This window comes from Hemisphaericaspora subhashii (assembly GCF_019202705.1).
Source record: "Hemisphaericaspora subhashii strain CBS 10753 chromosome Unknown scaffold29, whole genome shotgun sequence".
Classification (NCBI taxonomy): Eukaryota; Fungi; Ascomycota; class Pichiomycetes; order Serinales; family Debaryomycetaceae; genus Hemisphaericaspora; species Hemisphaericaspora subhashii.
Window position 1 is genome coordinate 83,271 of NW_026057350.1, and position 22,234 is coordinate 105,504.

General features: G+C 35.6%; 4 protein-coding genes across 4 annotated transcripts; all 4 read right to left on the reverse strand. All coding sequences in view use genetic code 12, as the record gives it.

The window, feature by feature from the left end:
* Positions 1 to 90: 90 nt before the first annotated feature.
* GYP2 (Gyp2p) lies at positions 91 to 2,907 on the reverse strand (the record flags this gene model as incomplete). Its single annotated transcript, XM_049408525.1, has 1 exon — positions 91 to 2,907. The coding sequence occupies one exon, from the start codon at positions 2,905 to 2,907 to the stop codon at positions 91 to 93; it is 2,817 nt and encodes a 938-aa protein (XP_049262184.1).
* Positions 2,908 to 3,607: 700 nt separating this feature from the next.
* Positions 3,608 to 11,863, reverse strand: J8A68_004555 (uncharacterized protein; the record flags this gene model as incomplete). Its single annotated transcript, XM_049408527.1, has 1 exon — positions 3,608 to 11,863. One exon carries the CDS (start codon positions 11,861 to 11,863, stop codon positions 3,608 to 3,610), a length of 8,256 nt encoding a protein of 2,751 aa, XP_049262185.1.
* Positions 11,864 to 12,570: 707 nt separating this feature from the next.
* On the reverse strand, positions 12,571 to 14,877 carry ABZ1 (4-amino-4-deoxychorismate synthase; the record flags this gene model as incomplete). Its single annotated transcript, XM_049408528.1, has 1 exon — positions 12,571 to 14,877. The coding sequence occupies one exon, from the start codon at positions 14,875 to 14,877 to the stop codon at positions 12,571 to 12,573; it is 2,307 nt and encodes a 768-aa protein (XP_049262186.1).
* A 744-nt stretch (positions 14,878 to 15,621) lies between these two features.
* On the reverse strand, positions 15,622 to 21,885 carry USO1 (Uso1p; the record flags this gene model as incomplete). The annotated part of the gene is made up of 1 exon (XM_049408529.1): positions 15,622 to 21,885. The coding sequence occupies one exon, from the start codon at positions 21,883 to 21,885 to the stop codon at positions 15,622 to 15,624; it is 6,264 nt and encodes a 2,087-aa protein (XP_049262187.1).
* Positions 21,886 to 22,234: the final 349 nt, after the last annotated feature.

Below are 22,234 nucleotides of genomic sequence, written 5' to 3' on the forward strand. Positions count from 1 at the left end.
TTTATATACATTTCTAAAGTGTGATAAGTTTTTTTTTGTTTATATTTTATATAATATTTATGCATCGTGTAGTAATATAGTTTAATTAATCTATGATTCAAACTCAATTAAATTCTCATCATTTATATTCAGGTCTTTATGTTTCTTCTTACTTAATGCAGCTGCCTTTTCTGCTTCATGAAACTTTGCCACCTCATCATTCTTGACAGCACCCTTTCTAATTGGATCAGCCAATACTTGTGCCTCAGTAGCCATAAGAAGATCTTTATCACTCTCATCAATTGAAATCACACCAAAATCATCATCTGCCTCTTCATCTTCTTCCTCTTCTTCTTTACTCTTGGTAGACACACTACTTGAATTAGGATTATTTCCAGCACGTGAATCCATTCTCAATCTGACTTTGGTGGCAACTTTTCTTCCATCAGCTACCAATCCATCAAACATATCTCTCAAGTTCCGGATTGGATCTCCCACCTTTGAATCTAAGGGCATATCCAAATGAGTAGCACACCTAAGTGTAGAACTAAATAACAATTCATATGTCTCATCAGCTAAGATAACCATTCGGAAAGTAGGGAGATTAAGGAATACTGGTTTTTGAGGATCCAAAGCGGCATTATGACGGATTTTTTCATCAACAATTGATAATTCCTTGATAAGCACTTCTTCTTCTTGATAAGGCTGGGCATACTCAAAAGCACGTTGAATAAACGTACTTGCTGCTCTTAGATATCTTTCAACTTGTTTATTTTCGAATTTCTCACGATGGATATCAAATCCACCTGCTTGAAGCTTGACTTCAATATCTCCATTATTTTTCGTAGTTGGAACTCCGTGAGCCATGATTTCATCCACGTACTCATTCTCGATTTCATGCTGGGTGAGTTCATCAAACATGATCCCATCCTTCCACACACTGGTAACAAACAATAAATCTTCCGACATTTGTAATATGCCTTCCCGATCCACTTTTCCATCATGATTCAGATCATAAAGCTCAAAGAAATTCGACATCGACGTCATAAGATCAGATTCGACAAGTTTATTTAATCCAAGTAATAAATCTCCAAATGAGAGCGCTTGCTGTTGTTCATTGTCCCAAGCGGTAAATAATCGTTTCATAAAAGTATGTGATTTTGGAGGCTGTGGGATCCAATCACAAATGTCTGCCATAAATTTGAGAAACGATTTATAGTCCATAAGACTCGATCCACTTCCTTTGGTTAAATTGCGTTGCTCTCCTTCAATAACGGAATAGAATCTATCGTATAAAATCTCCAATGTCTGTGCTGGGATATTTGGAGTTCTTGGCAAATTCCTGATTTCGGTTCGTTTGACAAATGTGGAAATATTTTGAAATATTGAATCTCGGTGCTTATTACGATGAATATTTATCATATCCTCATTCACAATAGCGAATTCCCTAAATGCAGTCACTAAGAGTTCTTGGAATCTTGTAATGGACTTAAATCTCGGATTAGGTGAGTTTGGATGACATGGTTGATCTAATGTTTGGAAATAATCTTTAATTATCGAGATAAATGCTCCATCATCTTCGGTTTGTAATAATATCTCCCCATTTAATTTCAAAACAGCTAAAGCTACTTGAAACAATGTCTTGGGTCCTTGCATGAAAAAAACATCCAAAATTCTGAATGCAAACACCAAAGGCATAGAAGATAAATACAATGATAAGAACCAGGGTAATGAAACTATCGATAATTGAATATCGTGCTTGGTGATATGCTCCCATAAGATAGGCATTGTATTTTGAACCAACGATTCAAATACTCGTTGATCCAATAAAGTTCCATACATAGTCTTTGAATAATAACCAGGAACAATCCGATCACATAATAAATTAAGGGCCCAAAAAGCTTGTTCTTCTGACATATAAATAAGTAATGCCGCTACAACAATATTCATCGCTTGACAATATCCCACATCTGGATTCTTCCAAGAATAAGCTGTCAACACTCTTCTTAGTCTTTCGATTCCTTCATTGGATTGATAGGCAGCATATTCTGGTAATGATCTATTTAAATCTTTTTCGATCTCTTCAATTGCAAATGACTTCTTATCCTTATGGTCCAATAAAATTTGAGCATATTCACCTTGGTGTTCATAACGGTAATACATTGATCCACTACATAATTCCCAAATCTCTCCTCTTAATCGATTAGGCAATCCTACTCTTATCAATTTATAAAATCTGGGTGTTTTGATCATAGATAAATTACGGCCCTCAATTTGAAATAAATCAAACCAAAGTTTCATTTTTGCTTTATCTTTAGATTCTTTAGGATTCCCCGGGAATTTAAATACAAGTCCCAATCCACCTGGAGGAACGTGTTCAACCTTTTCATCTGATAATTTATTTTTCACTAACAAAAACTCCGAATAACATGTTTGAATAAATGGTGGTAATTTCCCAGATGATTTCAAATTATTCTTTAATGACATTCGTAAAAATTGAGCAAATCGTTCACTATCAGATCTAATGCCAACTAAATATGTCGTTATATGAATCTTACTATATGTAATAAGCTTCAAGGCAAATCCATAGTCACTTGTGGGTAATCTTTCAACTTTCTTAATTGTGGATAAATGTAAACTAAATGAACAACTTTGTTTATCAAAAGCATCTCGAAAGATCAAGAAATGTTCAGTTAAATAAAGCTTCCCCTGTGGAAATGCATTGCTTTCATTGTTATAAATATCACGTGAATATTCTGATTTGATACCAATTTCAGCAGCTGATTCACATATTATAAGTTCCTTATCAGGTATATGATGTTGTAAACAGAATAATTGTTCTCTAGTTAAACCAGAAGCATTATTCTTATCCAATACTTGATTCAAAGTATTTACAGCCTTATTCTTAAGAGCCTCGAAGAATGCCATGATCGTTCAAAATCTCTTACTCTCTTTCTTCAAATCAATTGGAACTTGGGGCTTGGGGGTTATCTATCTCTATCAATGTTTAATCTCTCTTGTGTTGTAGATTTACGGAAATCTATAATTAGTGAAATATGTGGAGTACACGACCTCCCTACGCCTACTCAAAACTGATTACCCAATTAAAAGGTAGTGTAATTATGGTTAAAAGTTCGTTATACCTACATATAACGGAACACGTGATATTGACATTGACCACCGAACCTTTTCGAATTTGCAACTAAAGGGGTTCATTGACAACTTCTCTAAGGGGACTTGTGAGCGATATTCAAAGTTGACTGCAATACAAATGTTTCTTGAAAATTGATCCAAAGTGGTTGATATTGCTACCGCTCGTTAATTGGAGAGTTTTGTCGTAATCATGTTCTTGGCTCAGTAATTTACTGCCTATGTTCGAGATGGAACTGAAGCTTCTGGGAGGTAGCGAAATTGAATTCAATGGCTAAGCAAGACAATGGGAACATGAAGAAGGCGACATCTACTACGTTTGAATTTGCATTTCTTTATCTTTCACAAACTTCGTTCCAAAATAAAGAGATGCTTCTCAAATTTGGTGGTTTTACTGTGTTATACATATTACTACATTACATTAAATCCGTGCTAAAATACAAACTATAATTACATAATGATAAATTTAACATAAACATTAATATTGCAGTGCATCATCAAATTCTTCGTCTTCGCCGTCATCCAAAGTAGAGTTTCCGGCGAGATATGTAGCATAAGTAGCGTCTGTGGCCTCAGTTTTGGTTATCATAGATTGTTTTCGAGTCAACACGGATTGGGGTGTAGGCAGTGATTCTGGAACTTCTTGAGGTATCAATGAAACTCTTCTTTCACGTCCCTGTTTCTGTAAATCATCCAAAGTCATATACTTACCGTAATTGGAAATCTGCTTCAAGGGCTCATTGACCAGTATCCGTTTCTTGGGCTTAAACTTATTACCAAGGATTTTCCCTGTATGACTGATTATAACTTTAATGATATCTTTCTTTAATCTATCCATAAACTCTTCAGCTGACCAAATCTTATTAGAGTACCTTAAATTGGGCACATTGATCACTAATTTATCAACATCCAATAAATGCATACTCTTGGGACCAGTAAAACTAACAAACAATGTAAAGTTCAGTACAGAAATATCAATGATTGATTTATATTTCATAGATCTTCCAATTATTATGGCAAGGTTATCTTCGTCATTACTATCGTCTAATCTCTTTCTATGCACCTTCATAAACTTGCACTTTGGTCCTTGTCCAAGTCCCAAAGAATCATCCTCTTGAGAAGAAGTACCCGCTGAGCTACTCTGCTCAGATGATGCTCGTGTCTGACTACTGCTTTGTCTGGACAGTGTAGTTGAACCATTTGAAGAATTACTAGAATTTCCACTGGAATTATTGGAAAATGCTCTTGTTTTGGAAAGTAATTTTCTCAAAGGATTTCGAGAAGCTCGAGATGTACCAGACGATTGAATACTACTTGCTGCTTCCTCTTCATCTTCATCAACTTCCTCATCGTTATCACCACTAGAATCAACAAATGTTGCTTCATTCTCATCCGGGAATAAATATGATACCAACCTCTTAGCTGTAGTATAATCCAATTCAAGTCTCAAAGGCTCAATATCCAATTTTGCATCCTTAATTATCGAAATCCCACCAACAGCATCCAACATTGTCCATGCAATGCTCACAATTGGCTTCTCATTTGTACAGCCTTCTCTATTCCTTTCTTGCTCAGATTGAATAACCTTCTCTTCCAAATAAGGAGTCAATAATTGTGGATAAACTGTCTTATTCTGCAAATTAAATCCCTGAACCATCGATATCTCAACTTTGTTAAACTTACTTCCATCTATGGAATCAACACGATGATATCTTGCACCAGCCAAAGCAAAATCAATAAATGGTTCCCTATTATCATCAAGTAAATGCCAGATCACTTGATCAGCAACAATATCCCAATACCTAGCTGTTTGCTTTGCTTTAGACTTATGCCGTAATCTTAACCCCTTCATCAAAAGTAGCAACTCCCATCTCATTCTCTCGACTTCTAATTCTAAAACATTCATACATTGTCGATCTTTTTCATCCAATACAATTCGCCTGACATCAATTGATAATAAAACCAGTTTATATTCACGAATCAGTTGTTGAAGTTCTCGGATACGAATATCTAATCCTCTAAAATCATCAGAATCTGAAAGCGTCATCACTTTTTGTAACCTTCCAGTCATATTATCTTTTCCTGTTTTAGAATACACCAATAGATCAGTAATGACATAATATATACTTGAATATTGCGCTGACGTGGCATTGATAACATACTTCGCCAAATATACTGTTATTTCATTCTCGGGCAATATCGTACCACCACCCACCGAACTGGACCCTGATGATGAATCAAGAAAAAGTGGATTCGGTTCTTTAAAAATAAGCGCCATTGAATTTCGCTCAGAAACCATATAACTATGTACCCACGATCCGTCATAACAAACCTCACATTCAAACCATGGAGGCCAATTATTCTCCGAAGAGGAGTATCCCAGGGTAAATTTAGATTTTGGATTCGTTAATGCACTATCATCCTTACCTACTACAAATACCTGAGCATCGCGGAATAAAACCCCATATCTCGTTTCCACCACTCCAGTCATCTCGACATCACTATTCAATACATTAACCGTGTCTTTAAGATTAATACCCAATATTCTCATCTCGAGGTCTCGAGACGTAATCAAAACACATGAATCAGGGTTCTTATCGCTAACTAACTGGATCTGAGGATTGATCAACTTGACTACATATTTATATTCTGCTTCTTGTTGGTTTGGATTGCTAATTTCATCTATCTCATCCTCAAAACTATCAATTATCTCTTCCGATTTCTTAAACTCTTTATAAGAATGGTTACGTTTCATACTGATAGGTTCACCTGCATTACCCTGGAGAGTTTCATTGATAATACTCTCCACTAAATCAACGGCTGAATTACTCATAAAATATACAGCATTTTTCCGGTCAGATACACTTTGTAAATACTCCACTGCTAGTTCTCGTATTCTGTCATCCCATTTAAGTTGAAGATTATGAATAATAAATCGATTATGGAATTCCACTACCCCATGACTATGCGATATTGCTTCTAGTAAGTCCGATTGTGACCTATGGCTAGAATAAGCAGATAATCCAGAAGCCTGTTTCAGCAACAATGTATTTCCATCATCATCAGTTATATCATCCGCCACTTCCTCGAAACTTCTCCACGCATCGTAAACGACATCCAATTTTTCTTTTAACATCTGAATCTCCTTTTCAGTAACATTTATATAATATTGATATTCGGGAGCATTCTGGATTCTCAACTTCCGAAGAAAATCCTCTTTATTAGTCAAGTCATCTTCCAATAAATCAATTCTTTCTCGAAGAATCTGCCTTTGAACTTCCGCTGGCTTAGTCAAATCCATCAAACAGTCATGGATAGTCTCGTTACCAAATGGGAAAGGACCATCCTTTTGCAATGCAAACTCTCTAAAATAACTAAATCTTGGAGTGAAGAAAAACGGAACAACTTTAATCTTAGGATAGGGAGAAAGAGTTTTTTTAAGTTCTAGTTCAACAAAATCATCATGATCAATCCAGGAAAAGTCATTGTCGGACATTTCAATTGTATCTACCCATCCCAGGAAAGTTTGCTTATAATTGTCTCCACCAGACAGACTACTTGAGGTTGTTGTCGAGGATCCAGTTGATGATTTTGACCCATCTAAATATGTGACCAAGCGTGCAGTTATGCACTTATCAGGGAAAATAGCGTTCAATAATCTAACATCTGCATTCTCTAGATTAATTTCAGCTTGATTCATTTTCAAATGTCTCACTTTAGTCTGTCTATGTAATTTCTTATTCAAATATATCACAGTTTCCTTTCTTTGATGAAGATCAACTTCGAATTTAGTAAATTTCCCCTTTAGACCAGTAAACGCAATCCTATTATTCTTGTCGGGTACATCACTAGTCGAGTGTATATACATATGGGAAACAATAACTGGGTTGAATACAAGTTGATACTTAATAGTGAACAAATGCGGACCCATCTTAACATGAGACTTTTTCACCTGGTTTCTATCCTGAAACAAACTTCCATTTCTTACGGGCATTACATTATGATGAATTAATAGATCCCACCAATAAAAGAAATACTGGAATGTTAAGGGTGATAAATAAATTGCGTTATGTGAGTTACCGGCTTTAGACTTTGAAATAACTGCAAGTGACATATGAATATAGTCAGACCGATATCCTTCATATGAATCTGGGTGATAATCTTCGGCAGGATTAGTGACTACAATTTCATAATGGGGTTTAAATTTCGAAACTCTAATCTCTTGATCCGACAAAGCCTTCGTCGTTGGATGTTTATTCCTCTCAAACATCATTCCGAAAATCCACTTGACCCTATCATCGGACGTTAATTTAATAACTCGTTTGTAGAATTTCTTCGCCTCCAAATCTTCATGCTGACTAAGATCATCATGCTCGTCATAAAATAAACTCCAAATATTTCTCTCTTGGTCCGAATAATTAGGAACTGCAAACATAAAATCATCACTTTCCAAAACAATCAACTCCTTGCTATTGTTCTTAGTAGCATCTATAGTCAACGTCACATTATTCTTCCAACAAAAAACAAATCCACTAGCCCTCCCAACCAAATCATGGGGATCCGTGGAACTCTTCATATGGAGACACAATTCGTTCGGAATATTAAATTGGAATTTGCCATGCATCATTAATGGAACTTTATCCCACCATCCTAATGGACTATCATCAATAGCCGGCTTCGTGAAGTTGTCAAAAGCTTGAAACATCATACTCAAACTTGGTTGATATGATTTACACCAACTTATCATACATGCTCTATCAGCATTTAAATCACAACGAAGATCGCAAGCGAGTTTCACAGGTGTTAATGTTCTTGGGATATAGACCGAATAAAAATTATCAACCTTGTGAACGTTGGGATCAATTGCAGGAGAATAACCTACAAAAATATGTCTTAATTCCTCCTTACGTTCGAATAGCTTTTCATTTATTACCAAATTTGCTTGCACATGAATGGTTGGTTTTGTTGGATCGCTATTTGTCGGAAACGAAACCAAGGGTATCGGATAGTCTCGAAGGAACATATATAATTTCCTGGCTTTTAAATCAAGGGAGAATGGACATAGGATAGAATAGACTAGCTTTGGCTGTTGCTTGGCGTAATCATACAAAAATTTGTCAAGATCCTGCGTATGCGTAAACTTATCCAAGACCAAATCAAAATCACGAAACACAGCTCCCATCAATGGAATTCCAACGGAATGGTCCAATATTTCATATTTATCTTTCATAACTTGACTGATTTCATCTTTTCCCCAAACAGCTTCACCTCTCTTCTTCCACAGACACTGCCTTTCTTGCTTAAATACTCTGAATTTGGAAATCCACGTGCAAGAGAAGTTTTGATACAATCGCCGTTTTGCTTCCTCAATTCTCAATTCGGCATCTTCAACTGTATATCCTCCCATTTCTTGTTCATCTTCTTCAGCAATATCTTCAATTTGCTTATGTCTTCTCCTTCTGAAAATCTTATCTTTAAACAAGGAAGATCCCTGTGACACTTTGGTTTCGCTGCCCAGAGACAGGTTCCTAGTGGGACTTCCGCTATTCTTTGAATTTGAAGTCAACGTTCTCAATGTACTATTAATTCTTGGAGCATTATTTGGAGCTTGCTCATTTGAAAGTTCGATCTTTTCTTCGATTCCTTCATCGTCACATTTTGCACCTTCTAGAATTTCCTCTGATTTCTTCTCAAACTCCTTCAATTTCTTCAACCTCAATCTCTGTTCGATAGCCCCTATTTCATAAATCATCGCCAATTCATTTTCAAAAGGGTCATTCTCCAAAATCAATCCCAAGATAGGAGTCTTTATTCTCACATAAGGGAACTTCACTGCGGAATTTTCACCAGGGAACACTCGATCAAATCTCTCAAATCCAATATGAAAAAACTTAAAATTATGCAGAAGCTGTTTAATAGCTTTGAAAAATGAGATGGAATTGTCAATCACAGTATAAAACAAGAACTGATTTGGAATTTCAAACCTAATTGCCTGTGGCAGGATTTCAAATTTTCCATCGTGGTAAGTTTTTGATACATCAATACTGAAAAGAGGCTGTGATATCACCAATAATCTTGCCCATAATTTAGTGGCTGGGTGAACAACATACAATCTGATGTGATTGATTTCGACCGATTTTAAAACTATAGCATTACGTAATTGTGCTGAATCCACTTCAATTAGAATGTCAACTTTGTTGGGTAAACGTGCCACAAGCGAAACCGAATCTAAAACCACATCCAACTTAACCACTTTTGATGGCCCCGAAATTCTTTTGAGAGCTTCCTTACTACAATTGCTTTCTACAGTAGGGGCGAATTGTTTTAACAATGTCTTAGCGTAAAAGATGCACCACACGAAAAACATGTCAACTCGAGAGTCGATCTCGGAAACCGATACCATCAATCTGTTTGGATCTGCTTTCCTGTCACCAGATTTATTATTTGAAATGGATAAATTTCGAATATGTAACACATTCTTAATTCTCTTGATGCTACTACTTTCTTCTTCCTCATATTCACCAAAATCACCAATTGTCGAACTTGAGATTGAACTTATAGTAGATAAATCATTGAAGTCAGAGTCTAAATGGAAGTCACTCACTTGGTCAAAATCATCAATGTACTCAGACAGATATTCACTTAATGTAAACAATTGAATCGATTTCACAGATGAATCTAGTAATTCTTTGGACCGCGAATAATTGAATCCTACATCTGAAATTTTCAATGACACACCACGACGGAAATCTGCCAAATTAACTTCTTTTTTTAACTTTTCATCAAATATGATATGATTTGGTAATCCTTCTTTACATATGATATCCACAAGAATAGTCTTTAAATCAATCTTCACTGACGAGATTATTGAAGGAAGGAACTCAAATAATTTCACGTACCTAACCTCGTCGTCTCCATCCTGACCTAACCCCTCCAAAATGCTTTCACTTTCATCAGGATATGCTTCAATTTCATTCATGATCTCAGTGTACTTTTGATTAAAATAGATTCTTTGCCTATTTCGGAATTGCCGAACAGTATAAAATATGATATCATTCACAGAACTAATACTCATTGTCTTGCTGGCCACCTTTATAGCTATAGAATTATCTTGGAGATTATATGCCATAAGCGCGTCAATCTTGGAGATTTGCGTTTGATTCCCATCTACTTCTCCACTGAATTCCTTCAATTTGAAATATGCATCTATAGATGGCTTCTTTCTCGCTTTATTCCTACTTCGAAATAATTTCTGATAATTCTTGGTAAAGAGTTTATGTATTAATGCCAGTAACGAGAATGTAATCTTTAGATTGTCCTTCGACATTCTATTAAATTCTGATTCTTCATCCCTTGGTGATGACAACGGTGGAAGATGTATATGAAGTGTTGTATCAACAATAACTAATCTTGTGGAAATTTCTTTCAACATTTTTGAAGCCAAAATAAGCTTAGTGATGATTTCATCTTTCCTATCTACCCCTGCTGCTTTTCTCATCCTCCTCATTCTTCGTTTTGTCATATTATTACGCAATATTGCAAATATAATTTCTTGTTGGTCATAGTAAAAATCAAATGTTGGGTTTGTTAACATGACCGACAAATCAAAATTGATCGTTTCGGTACTGGCTCCCTCATGATTGAGTAGGACCTGTGAGACTTGAACCACCTGTACTGGATTCACTTCATATGACAATGTACCTGACGGCAATTCAAAACATTTAGTGCCTTTATGGAAAATTTTATATGATGCCACATAAATGGATAACTTAAGGTTATCTGAGTCTTCCTTTTCAATTTTTGTCAAAGACATAACAAAGTTAGACAAGTTCATACTCATTGATGCGTTAGATAATGTAGAATCTTCCAATCTTAATTCAGTAAGCGTGTATACCTTCATAATATCTTGAATCATTTTTGAATATTTTGTCAAATCAATGTCCTCTTTCAACCCATCATCTTCAGAACCCCTTCTTTGATCACTACTATCAGTAAATGTCACATTTTTATCACTGTCTCTCTGAAATACAGCTAACGGTATATTTAATCGTCCAATCGACAATGAAATTTTAAAATCACTTAGGTGAACATCAATCAAATTAGTATTATTCACAGCACAAGTGGCAATTGTCTTACAATTTATATAAAATTCCACATTTCTGTATAAGTTTGCTTTTAGTTCTTGAGTAGAATTGCTTTGCAATGAACCTGTTACCAATGTTACTGTAAATCGTATGTCATTATTTGCATCCAATTTAGCCTCCAATCGAGTATAATCTAAGAAAACCAACAAATCGTGATGAAATTTCTCCAGGAAAATTGAACATCTAAATATACGAATATTAATGTTGTTGATGATACCTGTTGAGATAATATAATCGAAGAACCTTTTGGGTATTCTAAAATATAATTGATCTTCTATTGAAATATCCTTCATCTCTCCCAACTTGTCTTTCTTCTTTAACTGGTTCTGGTCATTTCTTTGGGTAACATTAACATCAATGACTTCAAAGTTTATCAATTTCAATCCTGATTTCTTTCTACTTTTCAAAAAGTTGAACCTTAATGCTAATTTCTTAATAAATATCGTCGTCGTATTAAGTTCAATTGTAACATGTCGTATTGACAACAATCCAATATATCCAATGGAAACATGTGGAATTCGATTCAATGCAATCAATACACAAATATAGACAAGTAGACAGCCCACGGCAACATAGTATAAATCAATCATGATATCAATCAGACCTTATTTATATGTTTCTGTGTGTCTAATAGGTGTTCAAATTGATAACGTCATCGAATGATTCCCAGATCTGAAATTATATTCTTTTTTGTCAGGGAACAAAGGGGGTTGTGGCGAGTTGCACCCGTTTTACCGGACTTTCCGGGCTTTCCAAATTGGGAAATCTTTCGGACGAACTAGAGTGCTTCTCTTAAAGGATTCCACTAAACCATGGAACTGAATAATTCATTCTCATTAGTTAAACGGTAGTTATTCTAATCATCCCTTCTACAAATCTTGGAGTTTCTTTTAAAACTTACATTTTCCTTATACTTAACTTTTAATACCAAAATTTGCAGAAAACATACAGAAAAAAGACAACCTTCAAAGACAAGCAAACATTCCTTAATTTTTCATAGCGACAGGAGATACTGGAGTTTCAAACCACTTGGCAGCAGTTAACCCAGGTAAAGTCTTAAGTTTATTTACCGACGTATTCTGTGATTTGCACTAGTCGCTGTCCTCACAGCTAGAGGAATTTCCTGATACAACGCCGACATCACCTTATCGGAATGAGTCATAGACCCAAGATTCCACACTCATTCTAAGAAAGCTTAGTAAATTCCTAAAAGAATTAATTAAACTATTCACAATAATAACACTTTATACATCTCTATCACTCTATAAAACAATCTATTTACAAAAATATGACAAACTTATTTAAATGCTTGTAATGCACTTTGCAATTTCAATAACATCTCATCCCATTCACCTTCTAATTCACTCAACACCGTAATGGCCCCACCAGCACCAATTCTCCAAAGATTCACCTCACTCGTATTCTCAACATCATTAGCATAATGGAATACAGACCGGATAATCACTGACCAATCAGAATCATCAGTTATACTCCAATATCCAACCACACCACTATATATACCTCTCCTCCCACCAGAAACAGCCTCCTGCATCGATTCAATATCTTGCAATAATTCAACAGACCTCTTCTTAGGCGCACCAGTCATAGAACCAGGTGGTAGTGAACTTCGTAAGATATCAATACCATGATATCCCCGACTAGCCAATTTTCCTTGAATGACACTCACGAGCTGAAATACAGTCTTATATTCTTCCACCTTCATTAATTGTGAAACACACACATGGTCAGTGAATTGATATAAGTCGTGCCTGATCAAATCTACAATCATCAAATTTTCTCCCATTTCTTTTGGGGTCTTGAGGATCTTGGTGGCGATTTCGAGATTGACATCATCAGTGTTTTTCACAGTACCTTTAATAGGTCTCAATTCTACTAATTTTGTATCTGGTTCATTAGTGTTGTCTTTCCAGGACAAAAATCTTTCCGGAGAAGAAGATATCAAACAACAATCATCAAATTCCATAAAACATGAAAATGGAGATGGGTTCTTGTGAAGGGTAAGGACCTTATAAATATCCCAAGGATTAATGTATGAAGGAAGATGAATTTTCAGTTGGGTGGTAAGACACAATTCATAAGAATTACCTGAATGTAAATAATCTTGACATTTATTAAATTGTTGCTCGTAGATCTCTTGACTTGGTAATTCAAACTTAATCACATCTGAATCTTCCTCTTTTGCTAAATATTTGACAGACGTGGCTACGTCATCTAAATTAATCTTGAGATTGGAGTCCAATAAATTATCAACCAAGGTGTTTCCCCACTCCGAATCATCTTTAGAATTAATAGAAATCACAAACCAATCTTTAGTAACATGGTCATATACAATCATTCTTTCGATATAGATAACCTTTAAATCTGGAGTACTCTTAGATCCACATATAGATTCCAATTTATCAATGACGATATGCTGTCCTTCTTCATAAGACACAATACCAAGATATCCTCCAAAAAATGGTAATTCACGAGAAGTAGGATATTCCGAAATCTTCAGTTTTATCACATCTCTGCTGACATATTTCTCCTGAATTCGACGCGCTAATACATTCCATGCAGTTTCATGCTCTTCAAGATCCACAATTTCCGAGCGAGTTGTCGATTTATACGTGGATAAATATACTCTATGCAAATCGTCAACAGAATGGGTAATGATTTCACTTTGATTTTCAATAGGTAACCCAATGATTGACCATTCACCTGGGAATGAGGCAGAATTTAATAATATGAAATTGGATTCACCTTCGTCAAGTTTATGAAAATGATCACATACATCAACTGGAGTGATGTCATGAGGTAAGGTGAATTTCTTGAAATAAATATGATCTAACTGGTTTGAAATCAACTTCCCACCTGCAAGTAAATAATCTTCATGAACCGCATGTCCATTTAACGAGACAGAGGGACTATTCCCATTCATGTTGACTAAGGATTCCGTTCTGAAATGTTCATTATATTCTTTGGCAAGCTTGGTAAATCTCTTGATCAATTCATTACCCTTGTCAGAACAAATAGATTCAGGATGATATTGAACACCATAAAATGGAAATACTCGATGTTTCATCGCCATCAAGATCTTCCTATCACTTCCATCATCCTGCAGCTCGTAACAATATGCCAAGGGTATAATCTCATCATTTAAATCTTCAACACATAAGGAATGATATCGGACACTTCCAAATCCGTCCAATCCTGCAAATAACTTATCATCACCCATTGGATGTATTTTATATATCTGTCCATGTCTGACATTATCCAATTCCATTACTTCATTGCCAAATTCATAACATAAACTTTGAAATCCCAAACAAATACCCAATATAGGAATAGGATATTCCTCTGCTTTTAGCCTTTTGATAAGCCAACTGATAATACCTACATCTTCTGCAATCGAAGGGTGTCCTGGTCCCGGTCCAATGACAACATAATCGAATTGTGGCAAGAAATGGTTGTAAAAATATTCATATTCAGAAGGTGTAAAAGAATCATTGTGGATGGTGGTTACTTCTTGATTAGCATTCTGTTTAAGTAAATGGGCTAAGTTATTAGTGAATGAATCATATGAATCAATTAGAAGAATCATATTTTATAAATTAATTTTGTGATCTTCTGAAGAACCAAATTGGTGATGAGCTCAGATCTCTGGGAAGGAATTGCGGTTTTAAAATTTTCTATTTTATTTTTTTTTGGGTTTTGACAGACAGGGCTTTCTTTTTTTTTTTTAGTTTATTTTTTTTTTTGCTTGTCATATAAATGTTTGGAGTGACCATGTGAAGAATTACCTAAGACGGATATCATCCCGACTCCTTATTGGGGGTTGACAAAGTACTTCTTCTCTTTAAGATATTCTAAGAAAGTCTTCACATCTGATTACTATGTATAAACAAATAGCGATACGTGAGAATTCTCAACAAAGGGTAGTGTCGCTTGCGGCACAATTCATTGGTCGCGACCCCCGGATTCGCAAAAAGAGGCTCAACGAGCGAGGAGGTGATGTGCCTACATTCAAACCCCTTTGATATCTGCCTACAGTTAGCCCAATGTCACTTACAGTCCATGTATATACACCATATCTCATACCTGATCCTTCTGGTTGTCATATGTGGTCTTTTCAATGTGTTTGACTCTAGCTTGTTGCTTTGCCATGTTTACAAATGTTCGAACAACAAAAAATATCTACTGCTTTGCGGCTAATGCATTCTAATTTCAAATTTGGCATGTTTTTATTCGCTACATTGACCACGCAAGGATCATCCAAAATGGTTTACATGTACATAAAATATGCTGCAGTATATTTATCTATAAACAAAGTAGTCTTCTAAAAATATTATAACAAATCTTCTTCTTCTTCTTCATCACCATCATCACCATCCTCGTCATCTGAATCTTCTTCATCACTAGAAACTACTTGACCCAACATTTTCAATCTCTTCTTGTACTTATTGTTCTTCTCATCCAAATCAGACATTAACAACATAAGATCATCAAGATCAGATCTAGGGACACTGTCGGATAATTTATCCTTTAATTTCTTAATTTCTTGTTCATGTCTATCTGTATCATGCTGTTGAATTAACTGTTGGGTTAATTGCTTATTCTCTGATCTCTCGTTGGCTAACAAAACTTGCATTTCATCATTTTCAAATCTAAGAGTATGTAATTCTTCATTAACCTTTTCATTCAACGATTCGAATTTTTCCAATCGGTTCTGTAAATCTTTATTCTCCTTCGCTACGTTTTGTAATTGTTCAATTTCAGAATTGGCTTGGTGAAGCTCCTCTTGTACAATGGACAATGCATGTCTTGTGTCAACCTCAGCAGCGGCTGATTCCTCATTCTTTGCTGATTGTGCATCTAACTCACGATACTCCTGTTGAATCTTTTCTAGTCTTTGGACCAACTCATGCTTCTCGGTTTCCAACACTTCAATCTGCTGATTAGCTTGCTCCAATTCATTTTCGAGACTTGCGAGTTTAGATGAAGATTCTTCTAATGAAGTATTGCTAGTAATAAGTTCCTGAATTCGCTCTTTTGTTTCCACCAACTCTCTCTCTAATTCATTTTTGGAAGTCTCAAGCTCGGCACATTCCGTTGCTTTCAACTCGACCGAGTTCTGCAATTCAGCTACATTTTCTGCTCCAACCTTCTCGGCCTCAGTTGATTCCTTTAATGTATCTAATTCAGATTCTAATTTCTTGATTATGTCTTGATAATCATTGGATTCCTCTGTTACTTTTGTCAACATTTGTTCAAATTTCTGAGCTTCATCTGATTTCAATTTCACCAATTCATCAATTTCAATCTTTTCCTTGGTTTTAGTTTCCAACTCTACTTGCAACTTTATCAACAAGGAAGACTTTTCATCCAATTCATTTTTCATATGTTCTAAAGATTCGACGGATTCATGATACTCAGCCTTTACCTTCTCAAGTTCACTTGTAATGTCTTCTATTTTCTCATTGCAAAGCACAACCTCATTTTCCTTTTCTGTTACCAATGAACTTAGTTGCTGTTTTTCTACAGTCAAAGATTCGACTTTTGCTTCTAATTCTTCGACATCAACTTCCAACTTACCTGAAAGTGCCTGTGAGCTCAAATTGTTTAATTCGACCAGTTTGGATTCAAGAAGATCTTTCACATGTACTAGCTCTTCCTCTTGTTTGGATATCTCTAAGACTAAATCTTCATTCTTCTTCTTCATTGTGTCCAATTCTTCACCCATATTTCTGAGTTCATTTTGCAATTGTTGAATCGTTTCATTCAATCCCTCAATCTCAGATTCCTTTGTCTCCACGCTATCATTGGTAGATTCCAATTCCAATTTTAATTCTTCAAGCTCGGAACTCTTTTCGTTTATTAAGTGTTCTCTCAGCTCAAGGTCCGATCTTAATTGCTTTATCTGTTCTTCTAATTCGGAGTTTTCATCCTGCCAAGTATCATGCTCTGATTTGTTGGACTCGAGCTTATCTTCCAACTCTCTAATCTTTTCAGCATACTCCTCAATAACACTATTCTCTGATCCAGATGCAATCACAGACCTTGCCTTTTCAATTTCGCGAGTCTTTTCATTCAACTGATTAGTAAAATCATTAATCAATTCAGTTTTTTGCTTACGCCACACCTCAGAATCATGATCATACCTCGTCCTCACTCGATTCAATTCTTCCATGAGAGTTTTCAAACTTTCATTCAAATTTGCACTTGAGCGTTCCATGTTTTCCATCTTGATAGACTTGGCAGAAAGGTTTTCGCTAGCAGTATATAATTCTTCTTCCAACAATTGATGAGCCTGTTCGAGAGCTGCGAAGTCATTAATAGATTGGGTCAATTCAGTGGATAATCTCAAAACTTCATCTTGAGCAGCAGATAATTCTTGAGATTTTGATTCAAAGTCAGTTTGAACTGATTGCAACAGTTCTTCTAATTCGGTTACTCTGGCTTCATTTTCTTTCAAAGAGGAGGCTAGACTGTTAATTTCTTCATTGAGTTTGGCAATCGTTGATTCTGCATTTTTGCGTTCTTTATCCAATGTTACAGACAAAGCCATCTTTTCAGAATGAAGGTCATATGCTCGGTCTTTTAAAGTTTTGATAACAGTATCATTTTCAGATCTCAACTCCTCTACTAACTCTTGCAAATCATTAATCGATTCCTCCAGACTTGATTTAAGGTTTTCCATTTGTTTCCCCATTTCCTGAATCTGATGTCTCTTATCTTCTTCCAAAGCCGCAATTGCAATGGCAACCTTTTTAAGTTCAGACTCTTTCTTTTCCAATTGAGCTTTTAACTCCTCTACCATAGTCAGCTTTTCAAAAAGTTCCGTCTCAAACTTATTTTTTTCCAATTTAAGTGCAGAAAGAGTTTCCAGTAAGGTTCCCATTTTATCATCAGCCTTTAAGAGATTCTCTAATTCAACAATACGATCTTCATACTCCTCAATCTGCAATTTCAAATCGAGATTCTTATCTGCTCTCTTTGCTAATTCATCTTGACTGGCGGAATATTCCGACGATAGCTTCGTCAATTCGCTTTGCAATTCGGATACCTTCAATTCGATTTCAGATTTCTCTCTCAGGTGAGCTTCCTTTAACTCTTTGATTTCATTAATCTTGGATATAACCTCTTCGGACAGCTCATTATTATTTGTAGAAGATTCCTTCTGTAATACATCTACATTCTTCCCATTGCTTGCACTTTCCATTTCGGATACCACCAGCGATCGATCTTCTCCATTTTGACTAGCGATTATAAGTTGGCTTTGGAGCCTATCAATTTCAGCTCTCAATTCAGCTATTGTAGTTTCAGATTCCTTCTTTAACAATTCAATATCACCAGCAGTCTTTTCAAGCTCAAGTTTCAATTCCTGGAATTTGTCTTCCAATTCCTGTTTTTCACTCGCAATATCGTCATTAACTTCTTGGATGTCGATAATCTCAAGTTTCAAATGAGCAATATCATTTTTGGCTGTCTGCTTGACCTCATCCAACTCGTTTTGAAGGTCGCTCTTCTCTTTATTCAGTTGTTCTAATTCTAATTGTAATTCCTTCAATTTCTTCTCAGCGTCTTCATCTAGTTTGGAACTAGTTGATAAAGTTGGTTCCACTGATTGGGATCTTGATCTTAATTCTTGAAATGCAACCGCAGCCGATCTCAATTTATCCATCAAATGTTCGTTATTAGCTTCCGAATCTGCAAGTTTTTCATTTAAATCGTTGATTTTAACTTCTGTGTCCTTGGTGAAATCATTCAATCTCGAATTAGCCTTTTCAATACGTGATTTGTATTCTTCATTTTCAGCTCTCAATCTTTGAATCTGGGTCTCATATGTCTTCTTGCTTTTATCTAAATCCCCCAGAGAATTTTTCACATCTCGTTCAATCTTTTTCATCTTTGCTTCAGCTTCATCCTTTTGTTTTTTGAGTTGAAACAAGTCTCTAGTCATGTTATTTATTCCATCTTCTAACTTTTTCTTGGCCAGCTCGGTTTCATCTAATTTCGCTTGTAAATGTTTAATCGAATCTTCAGAACTTGAAAGCTTCTTTCGAGCATCTTGTAATTCACGGAAATATTTTTGAGAAGCAACTTCATATTCCTTCTTAGATGATTCCATTGCCGCTAATGTTTCTGAAGTCACAGTGAAATTTTCATTTACAGAGGCATGTTCTTCTCTAGCTTTAATTAATTCAATTTCCATGTTTTGCAATTTATTCTGTAGTTCAGTAATCAAGGCATTCAATTCAGCAATTTTTGAGTTGAGGTCCGCATCATTATCTTTGGCATTTTGCTTCTCTTTTAACAAATCCTGGGTCAACTCGGTCACCTTACCATCCAACTCTTCAAAGAGGTCATATGAGATCTTGGCTCGAGGTTCCGCCAATGGATCATGGAATAAAGCCCTTTTGATCCGAGGGAAATTCTCCTTAATCAATCCAATGTAAATCAGATCAAAATACACATCTGGCAAGCCAGTGTCATCTTTCTTTCCTGAAAACATCAGCAAATCTTCAAATTGCTTAAACTCCAACAGGGTGATAAATTGTTTTATCTTCAATGAATAATTGTCTTTACCCAAGCTTTTATTTACAAGCAGGTACAAATCCATCCTTGACATTGGTGATTTGCTACTTGAGAACTCATATACTGTTCCAATCAAAATTGTTGCCATACCATGAATAATCACATCATTATTCCCATATGAAGTATCACTATTAGACAAAAAGGTCAAAATTGATTTAATATTACTCGAATCACTTAAAAAATCATTCACTGCGTCGAAATCTTCCCAGAGCCAAACTGTCAACAACATGAGATACCCAATTGCAATACGTTGTTGATCAGACTTTTTCTCCAAAGCAGCCACTAATAATCCTGAAATAGCTTGGATGCAAGTCATAACCTCTTCTCCCGATTCTTCATTTCCAGTTTTAACGCCGCGTGCTATTTCTTTGATGTCGTTGACTTCATCAGTTATTAAGCACATTAAGACGAGGGATGCAAACCAAACCTTATATGGATTTAAATGAACCTCTGCATCGTAATCCATTAATGTACGGAAAATGTTACCATACACAGTAGGATTGGAACGAACATTCTCATTATTTTCCACCGGAGGCGCTTCTTCTGGATGATCATGTTGCATTTGCGACTTTTTTTGAAGATTCTCAAAATAATCTGGGATGTTATAGGCGTTGATTTGATCATTTAAAAATGCCTGCTTCGATTCTTTATTATCTTTAAAATATGCTCTTAAACAACACGCAGCTCCCACCCGGATATCAAACGCATGAACTGAATTTATGTACAAACACCAATTAAGCAATGCAAATGGGACAGGAATCAATCCATCATATACGGCTTGGACACTAGGTAATGACGGATCAATATATGGAATATCGAATTGACTAAACTCATACTGAATATTTGGATTTCCACTAATTGCATCAGCAGCAGTTAATAGTGCTATCGATCTTATTCTATTATCCATAACGGGGGAGAATACCAATTTGAGTACCACATAATGAATTCCTTGTTGAAATAAGTTATTTTGATTGGCTACAACTAATTCGTTATCCTCTGAAACCAACAAGCGACATATTTCTAATGCAATTATCATATTTTGTAAACGTTGTTCGGTCCATATTATAGGTGGAGGAAATGGGAACCCATTTTCATCCATACCTTGGTTCTCATCTTGGATTGGAGATTCTTCTATAGGTTCACTTAGCAAAACAGCCAAACGGGAAACACATTTGGTTTCTAAAAAGAATTTCTGATTGGATGCATTAAATTGTAATAAATTGGTAATTAAAGTCAAACAATCTTGAACTAAAATTGATCCTCTAATTCCCCCTTCCTCTTCTATAACATCAAATAACTTTTCAAACGTATTTTCAAATGCGATTAATTTTTGAATATTGAAATTATCATTCGCAAGGGCCATGAGTAACAAGATGGCTTCATTTCTAACCGGTTCATTAGGATCATCTAATAAAGAACACATGGATGACATCGCCGTTGGAATATTCAAGAATGCATCTTTTATTCTGCTACCTCTCGTAGAAACTAATGATTCTAAAAGCTGGATTGTATACAATCGTAAATGATAATCATTTTCTAATAATTGATCAATAAGGACTTTAAGTATTTCTTGATCTTGAGTAAATTCATCAGCAATCCACATAGATAATTGATCAAGTGAAATGTCCTCCATAAGCAATGGTGAAGGATATTTCCCATTTTGGACACGTGATTGTTGTGATATCCATCCGGTAGTATTCATGACAATTTCTGTATGACTATCACCACTTGTTGATTCTTCTCCTCTTATAAATAAAATCAATATTGTTTCTAATATGCTTTTAATTATAGTTGCATTATCGGAATCTCGTTTCATAGTTGCAATCAATGGCCTTAATCCATATTCAGCTACTAACTCACGATATTGTCTACTAAAACTCTTTAAACCAAGAACTGCAGCTCGTCTATCAGCCGACAAAGATCCATGTTGAAGCCTATCGCAAAGGGTAGGGATTGCTTCTTCCACCAGCTGGGCTTGATTCAGCTGACCAAGAATGTTGTTGATGTAACCCATGGATTTCTTGTTGTTGAGATCGTGTCACTGTCGTATGTGATTGTGGATTGTCAACACCGTGTTGATTGTGTTGGTTGTAAAAAAAATACCGTTTTCTGTCGTTGAAGCCAACAGATGTCGTGAAAATTTCATTCGACGCGACGTTGACGTCTGAGACGCGACAAGCAACGGTGAAAGCCAAGGGATGGTAATTTGAAAGTTTTCTGTCCCTGTTTAGCCAGTACTATGTATGTTTTGATGTTCAACGTGTAGATGTTCCCAAAAGTATCTCCTTCCTATTTGAGAAATGGTTATAATATCAATTCTCTCTCAAGATTCACTATCCAAGATGAAGATAATATGCAGGAAA